General features: G+C 37.0%; 1 protein-coding gene across 2 annotated transcripts in view; it reads right to left on the bottom strand.

Annotated features, from left to right (window-relative positions):
* RTTN (rotatin) overlaps positions 1-15581 on the bottom strand; it is a 99383-nt gene that overhangs the window by 69075 nt on the left and 14727 nt on the right. For both annotated transcript variants that reach the window (XM_034429040.2, XM_087890397.1), the window contains 11 exons: positions 14991-15172; positions 12975-13090; positions 11551-11721; positions 8634-8846; positions 8189-8301; positions 6206-6332; positions 5352-5477; positions 4167-4283; positions 2554-2690; positions 1014-1185; positions 114-213 (listed from right to left, as the gene is read on the bottom strand). In XM_034429040.2, the coding sequence (XP_034284931.2) occupies positions 114-213; positions 1014-1185; positions 2554-2690; positions 4167-4283; positions 5352-5477; positions 6206-6332; positions 8189-8301; positions 8634-8846; positions 11551-11721; positions 12975-13090; positions 14991-15172 (1574 nt within the window). The remainder of the gene's footprint in view (positions 1-113; positions 214-1013; positions 1186-2553; positions 2691-4166; positions 4284-5351; positions 5478-6205; positions 6333-8188; positions 8302-8633; positions 8847-11550; positions 11722-12974; positions 13091-14990; positions 15173-15581) is intronic.

Raw genomic sequence — 15581 nt, 5'->3', positions numbered from 1 at the left:
AGATTTTATTACAAGAGAAAAATAATCACCTGAATTACCCATCATGTCATGACTTTCTCCACGTTGGAACAACTCTGTGTCTCAATGGTAAATTATATTTTGAAGAATTTTACCTTGCATGATTATGACTAATTGCTCAGCTGCTGACTTCCTCAAAGTCAAATCAATGGTGTCCGATATAAAGATGCTATACAATTTTTCAACTGTCTCAGCCTAAAAGTAAAACAAATATATCCTCTTATTTATTTGTTCACATATTTTCCCATATCATCTCTTATGGGGAAAAAGCCATCTCAAGTCTAACGTCACCAAGAAGGAACAGCAATATATATAGCAGAACCTTGGGCTTCAATTTTCTCCACAAAAGATCGGAACAACTGAATATTTCCAAGATCAAGCTAGAATATTATTGCCTCTGTTTTAAAGCCCAACTATCCATGTTTGAGGCTGATATCTCACAAACTGATTCGATTGTGCTGCTTTATAATCTTCCCAAATCCATTTACAGAGAATTGGGGAGTTTCTAGGTATTTCCTGTTGTGTGACTATAATCTCTAATAGAATATGAGATAATTGCTTTATATAGGTAATTCTCGATTTACGACAACTGAGCCCAAAATTTCTGTTGCTAAGTGAGACATTTGTTCAGTGAATTTTGTCCCATTTTACAACCTTTCTTGCCACAGTTGTTAAGTGAATCACTGCAGTGGTTAAGTTAATGGCACAGCTGTTAAGTGAATTTGGCTTCCCTGATGACTTTGCTTGTCAGAAGGGCACAAAAGGTCATCACATGACCCCGGGATACTGCAACCGTCATAAATATAAGTTAGTTGCCAAACTTCTCAATTTTGATCATATGACCCTGGGGATGGGCTAGAATGGTAGTGTGAAAAATGGTCATTAAGTCCTTTTTTTCAGTGCCATTTATACTTCAACAGTACCATTGGCATTGCATTTCCTTGCTTAGGAGATCCCTCCGGTTATCAATCTTGTGCCAAGTTTTCTCCGTTCACCTTAAAAACAGATTCTCTTGTGTCATCTAGCTTGAGTTCAATAGGCTTTTCCACAATAAGGATGTTCGAAATACTTGAGAGAATGCTGCCATGCAACAGTGGACGCTTCAGATGGGACTCTTCTTCTTCCACAAGGTGAAACATTAACTGTTTGAGTGCCACAGAACGAACTCTGGGGGAACAAAGCATTTCCTTAGAAGGTTCCCAAACTTTTACTGAAGAAATATGCACACAAAAATCTAAATCTCATACCACATGGTTTTGTTTTGTTTTTTATCACTCTTGATTTCATACATATTACTTAACTTCTCAAACATCTTTAAGGCCATAGCCAAATTGTTCCTGTTAAAAAGCCAGGTTGTGTTCTGCTCCAGCTCCGGATTCCCAAGGATTGTGACACACACCAACGGTCCTTATCAAAGTTATAACGTACCACGAATAAACAAAGTCCGGCAAAGGTTGGCAACCAGCCCAGAAACCAAGATACGATATGACACTCACTCTCCAAAATGCTCTGTAATAATTACACGTTGTTTCCAGCAAGAAATTACAAACTGTGTGTGACTTAAATAGGTTAAGGGAGTGGCCAATTAGCCTCAAACCTTACTCTCGAGGAGACCTCCTCCTCCTGAGTAGCCACTCCTGCCTTTTGGCAGCCCTGCGTGCTCGAGCATTGAGAAGAGGCTCCTCCACATCACTCTCTCCACTTGAAGGAGCCTCTGGAGGTTCTGAAGGCCCTGGCTGAGTCTTTGCCTCTGGCACCACATCCTCTTCAGCCTCCTCGCTGTCTGACGCGAACGCCGGCTGTGCCGGCTGCTGGCGCAACCCCACACCAGCCTCGTCATCGGAATCAGCCACGATCCATGCAGGCCGCTGGCGGGCCACAACCGGTTGACTGAATTAAATCTGATCAAATTTTTGCATTACATCAGACAGTACTGGCTGCCAGTTAATAATTTTAGGCTTTCAAAAAGGTACACAAAAAAATCAAATAATTCAATATCAACTCAATGTTGATGTAAAAGTACAGCAGACGAGATTTCAACATCAATGTTTCACAAGTTGATTTCCTTCTCACCTCAATCAGTATCATAATTTCTGTACTCCACTTTCCCAGAAGTAAAACAATCTTGTCACTACTTTTTCAGCCCAGTCAGTCATAATCAATTTCTACACTCCTCTGCTTTTTTTCAAATTAGTGTCTTTCAGCCTTCTGAAATTTTACAGCCTTCTAAGGATTGGCAGAGTTTCCAGCACCTCAAGGATGTGTTACTTCATTCTAAAAATGATTTATCTAAGTGAAAGGTTGTCACTTGGGCTGTGTGCCATTTTCTATCATTTTGCAAATTGGCTAAATTGATGTGCAGTTGAAAAAATTGTACCACCTGCAAGCACATTTAAAGGAAGTACTACGCCCTCATCTGCCTTTTCCATTTCAAACAAAAGTTAGCATACTGTATCTTTAATACTATATTCCATGGAGGCTAGGGTACAGATAGTAACCCTTCCCAGGCTGAAATGTGATTGCTAATTTACTTACAGTGTTTTTTTTGAGAAGAGAAGACGAAGAGAAGCTCTTAGCCTCGTAGTCCTTGGGAGAATCCCTTCATTTTCAGTCGTTGTTTCACTCAGGGTGAGCATACAGTTACCTAGAGGTTCTTCTGTATTTGCATAACCCTAAGTAAATACTTACAAGTTAACACAGGCAGTTAATTACCATAAGTAAATATCATGCTCCAAAAGAGACATCATTGCTTTATTACCAAGAAAACTGTCCCCATAATTGGCAACAGGAAGTTAATAGACCAATTGATAGGCAATTGCCATTTGTTTTTCAAACGTTCATTGTTTGTTGGAGAAGTTCCAATTTGGGGGGGACAGCTTCTGGCCAACTGCGGTTCAATTTTCTCAGCAATGTTGCCTTGTCGGGTTGTACGGGTACCAGCACTGCCCACCAGAAACACAGCAAAAAAGCTTCCAGCCCAATCTATAGCGGGAGTCCCGTATTGCTCAAGTTCATTAATGTTCCCTTTGTGCGCTTACTAGCCTTCTGGTTCCATTCAACTTCTAATATTTCCTTTTAAAAAAATATCAGGATTTTAATATATTTTAATTAAAATAGTTATGTGCCTCCAGCATCATCAAGATGGGGACCTCCATCTCAGTACTTTCTTTGAAAGTACATCAATCTGCTCAGAAAAAGGATAATAGTAAGTAAAGGAAGTCTTAATAGGGAGTGTGGTGGTGACGGGGAAACTAGAAGAGGGACTAAATCAGTGCATTGTATCTGATTGTGTCTGCCACTGTAGCCATTTTGACACTGACAAGTTGTCTCCCATCAATATCCATGGTGTTAAAAAAAAATGCGAGCACCTAGAGTAGCGAGATAACTGGAAAATAAATTTAACAAATAAATGAATAACATTCATTTCTCAACATTCTAAAAGTGTGGGGTCCTTGGTGCTCACTGAGCTCGGTTGTTTTCTTGCAGACGTTTCATTACCAAACTAGGTAACATCATCAATGCACTGGTGTTACCTGGTTTGGTAATGAAACATCTGCAAGAAAGCAACCAAGCTCAGAGAGCACTAAGGACCCCACGGTTCAACCCTCAGTTACAAAATATTCTCTTCTATTCTAAAAGCGTTCCCCCAAAAAGATAAAAGAATTTTGCTTTATGGATTGGCAGAAGCATATTGGTAAGTGAAACAAGCAAAATGGAAAAACTCTCACAATAAGGTGAGTTTGGAATTTTATTTGAAAAAGATGTCGGCAATGGTTACAGGAAAAGAAGTTTCCTGATGGGGTGATTATATTAAATTGATCATTTATATCCCACAAGCCATTTCTCCAAGTAACCCTCATGTTATGATCAGTAAAAAATTCAAGATGGTTCTGAACAGTAGATATCCCTCTAGAAAACTGTCACATCATCAATTTCAAGATGCTACTTCCTATTGAAAAAGTCTAATGCTACTTACCCATTCAGCTTTAGTTACAAGCATTCAAGCCACAACTCTAGTGGCAACACCTCTTATTTCTGGTTGCCATGTTTACATATTTACCCTTATTGTGTAATGTCAGTACTGCTTTTTTTAGCAAAGCAATTAAGCTTATCTGAAGATAAACTGCTTTTCAAGAAGATGAGATTACCTGAAGAATTGGAATAACAGGATAGAGGGTTTCAATAAACTTGTTCCAGGTCTCTGCTGCCATCATCAATCGGCCTTGAAGAAGATACATCAGTAGAAATGTGGCAGCTGAGCACACCTGTTTTAATGAGAGAAGATACAATAGCACAATAAAGAGTGTTCAAACCAATTTGCTGGTGTCAGAAATGGAAATTAGGCTTTGCCTTGGGACATTGCACCAAATAGCTTTTGTGTTTGTTTTCTTTTTCTTTTTAAAAAACAAGAAAGCGATAAAATACTGTCAAGTATCTACTGCCTGTTAGCACTGAACAGTCTTTTTCTTTTTTTTTAAAATTTGATTTATATGCCGCCCTTCTCCGAAGACTCAGGGCGGCTTACAATGTGCTCAGCAATAGCCTTCATCCTTTTGTATATTTATACAAAGTCAGCTTATTGCCCCCACAAACTGGGTCCTCATTTCACCTACCTTAGAAAGGATGGAAGGCTGAGTCAACCTTGAGCCTTGGCGAGATTCGAACCCTGCAGTAATTGCAGGCAGCTGGTCTTAATAAGCTTAATAACAGGGTGCCTTAAACCCCTGTACTACCAAGGCTCTTGGTCTTCAAGCAGAGAGTGTGATTCAGGTCAAGAAATGCTTTCAATAAAGTATTTCGAAGAAGACTTTTAAAAATAGTGCTCTAGTCTAAGCATTTAGGAAATCTTCACAACTTAAGATTGGTTTGCTTATTACCCATAGAAAAAGCAGAGCATATTAGAAAAAGATCTTAAGATACTAACTGAACTTGTATCTTAGGACAACTCTCCCTCCCTCCTTCCATGTGTGTGTGTGTGTGAAACAAATGAGAATTATACTGTATAAAAATCAAAAGTAAGCCTGGGTGCTACCAAATGACTAATTGCACTTTAGTCATTTTCTGCATTACTTAAAATTCTTTTTATACTTTTGAAAATTCTCAAACTTCTTGCAATCCTAAGCATATTGAAAACAAAAGCAAGTTCCATTAATTTTAGCAAAGGAAATAAATATAATGCAGGTTTGCGATTTATATATACCCAGTTGCAAGAGAGCAATTAATTAAAAAGCTAAACAGGGTGAAGTTTACAAAGTTACAAAGCTTTGGATCTACTAATTTCTTTTAATTTACAGATTAATTCTGGTAGTGGTAACATATTCAGAATGATGTACCTCATGCTGGGAATCCTGAAGCCCAAAAGTGCATATTTCATAAAGAACTTTGGGATGAAGCAGAAAATGTACACCACAACTGATTGAAGAAATAGACTTTACAGCATTATGAATGCCTAAACATTCCTAAAACAAAGACAAAAGATGTTTAAATATTAATCTGACAACACATGAAAATACTTAAGTCTACTGCAACCCATTTTCAGACTGAAACACACACACACACACACACCATATCCATATCCCTAAAACTGCAAACTTTTCAAGCTTACAACAGGGAGCAATAGTTCCCTATTGCTAATAAATCCTGTCATCTAGCTCAAACCTGCTAGTTTCTCACAGCAAGAAATCAGTGATCTGCAAGCAGAATAACTTGGAATAAGCAAAAACCTTTCTGCTTGGTCCCTCCTGCCAACCTTCTTTAAGGTTGCTGGGAGAGAACGAGAAGAAAACAGCAAGAACACGAGGGAACGCTCTCACCCTGGCAATTGATAAAGACCAAAAGTACCGTCCATCATGCAGTTAATTTATTTCCATAAGGCAATGATATCATTAAATCATAACACAGTTTATAATATGAAAAATTCAAACAGCTATTCCTTCCTCTTTGAAACTCAGCAAATTAAAACACACACACACACACACACACACACACACACACACACACACCTCAGAATTAAATTCACATCAGGCAATTTCAAATTTATATAGCGAAAGACTGAAGTTTTTCAGCCTGACTAAATCCCTGGGAGGTTATTAAATGGAAAAAGGGGGAATTTAGATGTAAGAGAGGGTGTGGAGGGAAGGGTATTTCTTGGATTCTGAAGAAACCACAGGCCTTGTTAAATGCTAACCTTAACAATGTCAAGGCAGCAGCGATAGGCTTCTGTTCTAATTTTTGGCACAGGATGCGACAACAGATGGAGAAGCACCTTCTGACTCTCATTCTGCAGCAGTGGGTCAGCTCCAGCAGATTTCCAGCTACAACCAGAAAAACAGAGTATAAAAGAAATGGTTTCAAGGCTTAGATAGCAAATTCTCTCCACTCAAGACACGCAGAGGCCTTGGATTATTATTCAGTTATTTATTCGTTGTCATTCCTGGGTAAATTCCCAAGAAGATGAAACTTGGCAAGCTAAGAGATTTGGGGGTAATTTCAGCAGTTAAACTGATCTTGTAGAAAAATGAAGGAAGATTTACTTTAACGCTGTTAGCTCTTCTTGACACATTTGTGGATGTCACCATTGTCAAGGTAGTAAAGTTTGGGAAGGTTTTGTGATCATTGTTTGTCTTAATTGTAAATCATAAGATGTAGATAAACATATGCACAAATCTGTATTTTGATTAGACAGATGTGTGTACTGGACTACGTAAAAAATTCATCTATACATAGCTACATCATGTTACCACATAAATGGCACCTTATAGTGCAAATTTCCCATTTTATTATCAGAATAATATCTTAAATTTATCCAATTTGCTCTACAGACACAGATTTTGTATGGATAAGTATAATAAAATTATATTATATATATCAGCAAAATATAAATTTGGTATAAAATGGTTTGTCGTGAATGTGACTTTTTGAGGGCTCCTGGATTGGAACTGAAAGGTGAAAGGGAACCACTTAATCTCTTCCCCTGGCTCAAGATGATGAAGGGAGGAGAACTTGTGGCTCAGAGGTTAATACAACTACCTAACATGCAAGCAGCCCAAGTTCGAATCCAAGTAAGGTTATGGCTAGCTGATGAGAGCTAAATAGCTTGAAATAGATCTATATTAGTCTCCCTTTATTTCTTGATCAACACATATATTATTTAATTCAAAGATTATGCGCCTATATATGTATATATGCATAATCTTTGAATTAAATAATTACTGTATGTATAAAATTGTAACTGTGTACTGTTGTAAGGACATATTATACTATGTATTTTAATTTTTAATTTTTTTGCTATTGTATTTTTTCACTCATTTTTAAGGCCTCACCATGTATTCTTTTTTATAATGTATATACAGGTAGTCCTCAACTTACAACAGTTTGTTTAGTGACCGTTTGAAGTTACAACAGCACTGGAAAAAGTGACTTATAATCATTTTTTCACACTTATGGCCATTGCAGCATCCCCATGGTCACGTGATTTATATTTGGAGGCTTGACAACTGTCTCACATTTATGATAGTTGCAGAGCCCTAGGGTCATGTGATCACCTTGTGCAACCTTCTAATAAGCCAAGTCAATGGGGAAACCAGATTTACTTAACAACCGTGTTACTAATTTAACAACTGCAGTGATTCACTTAACAAAAGCAATAGCACTTAGACTCATATACCACTTCACAGTGCTTTATAGCCCTCTCTAAGCGGTTTACAGAGTCAGCCTATTGCCCCCAACAATCTGGGTCCTCATTTTATCCACCTCGGAAAGATGGAAGGCTGAATCAACCTTGAACCTGGTGAGATTTGAACTGCCAAATTGCAGGCAACAGGCAGTCAGCAGAAGTAACCTGCAGTACTACATTCTAAGCACTATGCCACCACAGCTCTTAATGTGGCAAGAAAAGTCGTAAAATGGGGCAAACAAATTTCTCACTCAGCAACACATTTTTTGGGTTCAATTGTGGTCATAAGTCGAGGACTACCTGTATTTTTGCATTTTATTCAATTTTTCCCCTCCTTTTCCATTATTATTTTAAAAGCAACAAAACATAAATAATTTATCCAATATGTTTATTCAGTCAAAAAAAAAAAACAATTTATTTATTTAATAGCTGAAAATGTCATCACAAAATCCTAACGTAAGATTTTTCATACGGCATGCAAATTGCCCAACTTACATATCTGAGCAAATGTTGAGGTATTCCTTAAGTAGAACAAAATACTGGTGAAATGGAAGACTTTTTATGGCTTGTTCTGCCAGTTCAAGTAAATCAAGAAGATTTTTTTCTCCCTTTTAAAAAAGTAAAACGTATCATTTCATTTTAAAGAGCAGACAGATGAATTAATGATCTACGAATTAACTTGCACTGATACGATCACCACAAATAATTTGCTAATAACAATGAATGTAACAAGTAGCAGCAACTCTCAAAACTTCTATAGACAAGAAGACTAGCCAGTTTACCAGTAGAATTACCAATAACCATATCAAATTATTAAATCCTGAAAATACTGATTATCAGGAGTACACTTACAACTCTTAACTAGGTCTAGGGAGGCATACATAACATTTTACACTATTTTGTTTCTCCCAGTGAAGTTCACTTAAGCTGAATGTCTTACCTCCTTGTGAACATCCAGCATAAAATTACAAGCACACTCAATTGAATAGGCAGCTTCTGCGGCTTGTTTATAAACACTGTAGTTTTCTGAATTCATTTGTTCCAAATAAGCTGCGACTGACTCGTGTATATTTGGATATTCCAAGGAAAATGGCATGTCCACAGAAAGGACAAACAAAGCTGTCACTAAAGTCTCTGGTAAAACACTAGTGGCCTGGAGGGAGAAAAAGAAAAAAGGTTTAGGCAAAAATCTAAAGGTCAACCTATATAATAAATATTAGTTTTAACTTTTGATTATTTTGAATATGCGACCAACATAATTTCTTCAAACAAAATTATGTTTAATTTGCAGAGATATTACGTCAAATTACATCAAAGTGATGGTAAATCTCTTGGGAATTTTTAACTACTATTAAAATAGTTAATATGAGATAAAAGAATTAAAAATACATTTAGAATTCAGCACCTCCAGCTACATTTAGCAACCCAGGTTTTATATGGAATGTTTGCAAAAACAAAACAAAACACAACCTATGCTTAATTTAAGAAGGTAATTGTTCAATTTCCTGGGACAGACCAGTGGTGGGTTGCTACCGGTTCGCCCCGGTTTGGGCAAACCGGTAGCGGCAGCGGTGGTGGGAGACTCCGCCCACCCGCCCAGACGTCATCAAATTTGATCTGTGCATGTGCAGAAGTGGTGCATGCACAAGCGAACCGCTAACAAAGGTAAGTGAAACTCACCCCTGGGACAGACATATGTCAGGATCTTTAATCTCTTATTGCTTTTTTCTAGATTATTTTAAAAGTCTAAAATCTATCTTTTGGGAACTGACTTTTCCTACCCCAAAAAGCGATTTCAATAATCCCCAAAATAAATATTTACAATATAATTATATTTTGCTTATTTCTGCGCCCACCAGGTAAATATATTTTGGGCTTCTTTTATTAACTATTTTAGTAGCTTCACAAATTATAATGCATTATCAAATGGAATGAATTTATCCTCACAAATACAGCAGTTACAGCAGTTCATTTAATGACATTCAAAGTACGACGACACTGAAAAAAGTAACCTATGACCTTTGCAGCATCGCCATGGCCACATGATCAAATTCAGATGCTTGGCATCATATTTATGACGGTTGCAGTGTCCTGGAGTCATGTGATCACTTTTTCCGACCTTCTGACAATCAAAATCAATGAGGAAGCCAGATTCACTTAACAATCGTGTTCCTAGCTTAACAGCTGGAATTATTCACTTAAGGACTGTGCCAAGAATGGTCGTAAAATGAGGCAAATCTCACTTAACAAATGTTCCATTTAGCAATAGAAAGTTTGCGCTCAATTGTGGTTGTAAGTTGAGAACTACCAGTACATATTATTTTAAATGGTTTGATAAAGGAAAAAGAACAATTATATATTTTACAAACATACAAATGATATCTATAACAGCTGACGTTTGCAATGCAGCAAAGCAAAATTTTAAGCAGGAATATAGAGCAGTAAAATTACACAAGTGACCAGCAATGTTTTTTAACATTATAGGTAGTTCTTGATTTTTGATCACAATTGGGACAAAAACTTGCTTTGCTAAGTAAGGACATTGCACCTGGCTTTATGACCTTTTGTGCTACAATTGTTAAGTGAATCGCTGCAGTCCTTAAATGAATCATGGTTGTTAAATGAATCCAGCTTCCCTATTGACTTTGCTGGTTGAAGGCCAGCTGGGAAGGTCGCAAATGGCAATCATATGACCCTGGGACCCTGCAACCGTCATAAATATATGCCGTTTTCCAAGCACCCAAGAGACCGTGAGGATGCTTTAACAGTCATAAGCGCAAGGACCGGTTGAAAATCCTAACCCATTTTAAAGTGGTACTTTAACTTTGAATAGTTGCTAAACGAATGGTTGCATGTCAAGGACTATCTGTACCGATCTCTAACTGAAATCAGAGAGAAGAATAAGCTCCACGCCTGCTCAGACACAACAGAATTAACGATTATCAGAAAAATCTCAAGATTAGTAGCGGTCATTTAAGATGTAAAGTTGTTATCCAGCCACTAGAGGGCAGACAATACACTTGTCATTTTTATACTTGTCCCTTTAAAATGCTGTTTTGCAATACCTTCCTCTTATTTATTGCACAACATCACCAATACAAGCTCTGTAACTCAGACCAGAAATCTATTCTGCATGAACAACAACATCAAGTGGCTTGCCTTTGACAACTACAATTGAAAACATCACTATAAGGAGTACGAAATTAGAACACCAAGTCAAAGCAACTGCTTAGCATGACGAAAGCCAAACAATGAAGACCAGATATTGATGACTATGTTTCAAAACTAGACAGAACATCAACTACTTCTAGTAATGTATTAGATGCTATAGGTTGTTTGATATCGTAGAGAGTCAGGGAGATGAGCTTGAGAGAAATAGGGAAAAACCTTTACATAAAAAAGGGGGCTCTTTCTTGTTTCTAAGAGTTCTGCACTGTATTTCCCTTTATCTTTGTCTAATTGAAATTTGTTGTTGTTAATTGCAAAGTCATGTCCGACCCATCGCGACCCCATGGACAACATTCCTCCAGGCCTTCCTGTCCTCTACCATCCTCTGAAGTCCATTTAAGCTCTCACCGACTGCTTCAGTGACTCCATCCAGCCACTTCATTCTCTGCCGTCCCCTTCTTTTGCCCTCAATCATTCCCAGCATTAGGCTCTTCTCCAGTGAGTCCTTCCTTCTCATTAGATGGCCAATGTATTTGAGTTTCATCTTCAGGATCTGGCCTTCTAAAGAGCAGTCAGGGTTGATCTCCTCTAGGACTGACCAGTTTGAAATATTACCATTTAAATGCATGCTATCTTAAGCATTTTTCCCAATGTAACCTTGAAGATGTATAGAAATGGGCACATCTCACCTTCTCTACAGGTAGCAATACTTGCAGGAGTCGAACTGTGAAAAGCGAAACACTAACAAATGCCATCCTGTGATGCACTACTGCAAGCTCAGGTTTTTCTGAGTTGGTGTTACTTTTGTGATAGGTAATGATTTCACCTAATGAATCTAGAATTCCAATCAGTTTTTCTTTCTGTAGATGAAACAAAAAAAAGTTGCAAATCAATACCCCCAACAGAAGCCAGGAATTCAGTCACTTGCTAATGCAGGAACTGTTTGAAGATAAAGCCTCCCTGGAGAATTTATTCATTGTTTAATTTAGTTATTAAACAATTGTTTAATTTAGTTCTTTAATGTCTATCTCATATTCCCATCAACGAATAGCATTTATGCTGGCTAACCAAAATAAAAGTCACAAACATGTATTTCTCCTACCTCTATTTTGACTTCGCGCCAAAATAGATTCGTGAACAATTGATTTTTTTTTAATCATTACAAATCTACAAAGAAAGTATGTTCCAGCCTATTTTTTTAAAAAAACCATGTCAGCGCAATTGCTGAGGTGAGGTGGACTTCTTCACTAATGAACAGCCCTATGTTAGCATAGTATGTATTAGTTTATGATGTTCTCCTTTAAGAATGTTCTTTTGTTCTTTGTTACTTTGTTTCAAGAACTTTTTTATAACTAGAGAAAAAAAAATCAAGCCTGTCACAGCATCATTTGCATATTCCTACTCTTAAAAAGAGAAAACAGGAGACTGCTCTAGTGAAAAAAAAATAAATAAAAGCAAGGCAGTCTGACAAAATTGAAGAGGACTTTAAATAAGGAGAAGACCACGCAATGGGGAGAGAAAGATCACTCTTAACTCCCTCAATGACTTTTTATGCAATTTTACTTTTACTCATGACTGGATTTTAAAAAAGATGAATACAGAATGTGTCATTCAGTTTTTTAAAAAATATTATTGTTTGTAAACCCTTCATCGTAATGGTAGGCTTAAAACAGAGATAAAGTAGATTACATCTACTTTATTTTAAAGATATCTTAAAGATAAAAAGATGAGACATTTAAGATAAGCTACTGTGTTTCCCCGAAAATAAGATCCTGTCTTATATTTTTTTGAACCCCGAAATAAGCGCTTGGCCTTATTTTCGAGAAGATCGTATTATTTTGGGGCGCGTGGAGAAAACCAGAGGAAATGGCAGGGATTGGCTGAGCATTCATTTTAATATTTTCGGGGAGGGCTTATTTTCAGGGGGTATTTTAGTGCATGCGCTCAAAAGCCCGATCGAGCTTATTATCAGGGAATGTCTTATTTTAGGGGAAATAGGGTAACAATCACTGTACGGAATTGGTCCTTGATTATTGTGGTGCATAAATATAATTAGCAAACATATAAATAAGCAAATTATTCTGGTTAAAAGAGAAGAATTTTAAACTCTCACAAATTCTAGACCAAAGAGACTCTTGTCTTCCCAAATATCTTCAGACACTGCATCAACAATAAGTAGTAGGTCTTCGGCAACCAATTCCAACACTTGTATGGTTATTCTCCTACTACCTGAGAATTGATAAACAGAGAAAGATTGCAGCAGTAATGTTCCTTTCTGCTGATTAATGCAATATGTTAATTAGTAAGGATTTCTTAAATAAAGAAGTATTAAAATAAGGAACATTACAGACTTCCCTTCCTTGCATTGTGGTGCTGGTTGCTCAGATGAAACTGCATTATACTAAATTTCCAGCAGTACCTTAGAAGACTTAAACATTCCTTCTTGCCAGAGACAGTTTAGAAGTTTAATATTTTCTAAATGAAAGTGTTATACAATACTACTACAAGTAGTCCTCAGTTAACAACAGTAATTGGAACTGGAATTTCCATCACTAAGCAATGCAGTAAGAAAGCACTTCTTTGAGCAAGACCAGGATGATGAGCCCCCAGGAGAGAGAAGGTAGGTGAAGATGACAAAGGTCAGCAGGAAGGGGGCAGCCATAAATGAGAGCTGGCTCGAATTTTTATCATGTGACCACAGGGGCGCTGTGACAGTCGTAAGTGGAAGAAACAGTCACAAATCAATTTTTGTCAGTGCCATAACTTTTGAATTATTGTTGAATGAATAGATGTTAAATGAGGGCGACCTGTATATTTTAACAAAGGCTTTCAGTACAGGGTACCATGCCATTATAAGAAGTAAAAGGAGAAATATAAAGTAGCATAAATCAGTAAATAACAGAAGAAAAAGGGTGTATATAAAACCTTCCATTCAAACACAATTAGGCACTCTACATTTTGAAATCAAGCCATCAAAATTTAGTCTGACGTCTATATGGTAATAATCGGACAAAGGCATTCCATAAATAGTATCCAACACTATAAACTGCTCACACTCTGTCTAATTTCCTTTTGAGAGTGCAGCCAGAATAAAGTTTCAGAGGCAATTCAGGAAGTGTTATTCAGAAAGAAGACTGCACTTCAGATATTGAATGCTTGGGGACAATTTTAGGGATCAGCAACAACTCTTCAAACTAGCTTCAGAAACAGAGTGGCATTAGAACTACAAAAAACATGGCATCACACCATTGCCTCAACCTTACTGCTCAGTTCTGGAACTTCTGAAGTTTCTTAATTTTTGAGATAGTCCCTTCCTGCTGAAAACAGTATCAAAATTCTTCTGACCAAGTCTTCTACTTCCTTCAGTTCTTCTCTCTACATGGAAATACATTATAAACAACTACCACTTCATCAATCAGCTAGTTATAAATTACATATCGTAAAGAGGGCATTTTTTTCCTGCAACGCCTCAAGAAAGTGGAGCCATTAAATCCCACATGATCTTCCAGTCCATTCCCTCCAACAGTTCTCCTATCTCTCCCACCTCATTTGTCAAAATATCTTCTTTTAATCTTAAAGTAAAATGGTAAAAGACAGTAAAACTAGACAGCTCGATGTTAAAATAAAACAGTAACCTCAAGCAGCTTTATAAACTATCTGTCAAACTGATGTAGCTCATTTGGTTGCTACAAGGAAAGAAATGGAGGGAAGGAAGAACCATGCAGAATGTCCTAATCAACTTGAAGGAAAGATGCCATAAAATCATATTGGGCGGACGGTCACCTTTATAAACAGAAGTTTGAAACAGACAATAAAGCTGTTGCTATTCTATCTTGCTTTTGAGCTTCCCTTAGTGTGGAAAGAATCATAAACTAAAAGGAAATAAGATGAATATAAGGCAGAGCCCCAAACACAAGTGTTAAATTTTCTAAAACACTACAGTTTTCACACTGACTATTAGACAGATATGAAGAATGCAAATGGGGGTGCTTAGATTCATAACTGATTCAGATTGCCATGTCAAGCCTATTCTATGTGTCAAGCCTATTCTATGTGTGGTAGAAAAAGAACGGTCGGAGATAAAGAATGTATAACTGTAAGCAAAAATTCCTTTAAAAATGAACACTACCTGTTTTAAGAAGAGGCACCGCATGTTCCAAAATGGCTACACAGAACTGAGGAAGACTAAATTGTTGAAACTGTAGCTCCAAATTGTCCACATTTTCCAGTTCTGGCAGGTCAACATAACCCATATCCAAAGGTGATGGATTAGATAATCCAGAAGTTACATTACCATGAGCACTGCTTCCACTATGAAAAAACAAAACAATGATGTATGTAAAAAAAAGCACTATGTTTCTATAGCCAGCACTATTTTATAAAAATAACCAATAATCAGGCTGAATGAGAAAACTGGCCTAAACAAAATTCTTCTACTCAAACTACAATTGACGGATCTAGTGTAATTCCACCCAAGTTCCTTCCCCTGTGGATAAAAAAAATCTTTTTGCAACAAGAACTTTATAGGTTGCTTATAACACTATCAAGTCTCCTAAAAATCAGATATATCAAATAGAATTGAAAACAGACCTTAACAAGTTGAAGAAAATGGAGAAGTTAGAATTGAGCGCCACTGAAAGCAAGAATCAAAAGCCTTATTTCTGCCTGTATAAAATTATATTAGTATTAGAGCTAATTTAGCCTCTGGCAAGATAATTCC

Source organism: Pantherophis guttatus, chromosome 3 (assembly GCF_059756535.1).
Source record: "Pantherophis guttatus breed Tessera chromosome 3, ASM5975653v1, whole genome shotgun sequence".
Classification (NCBI taxonomy): domain Eukaryota; kingdom Metazoa; phylum Chordata; class Lepidosauria; order Squamata; family Colubridae; genus Pantherophis; species Pantherophis guttatus.
Note: the sequence above shows the minus strand (reverse complement) of the source record. Positions and strands in the feature narration are given on the sequence as shown.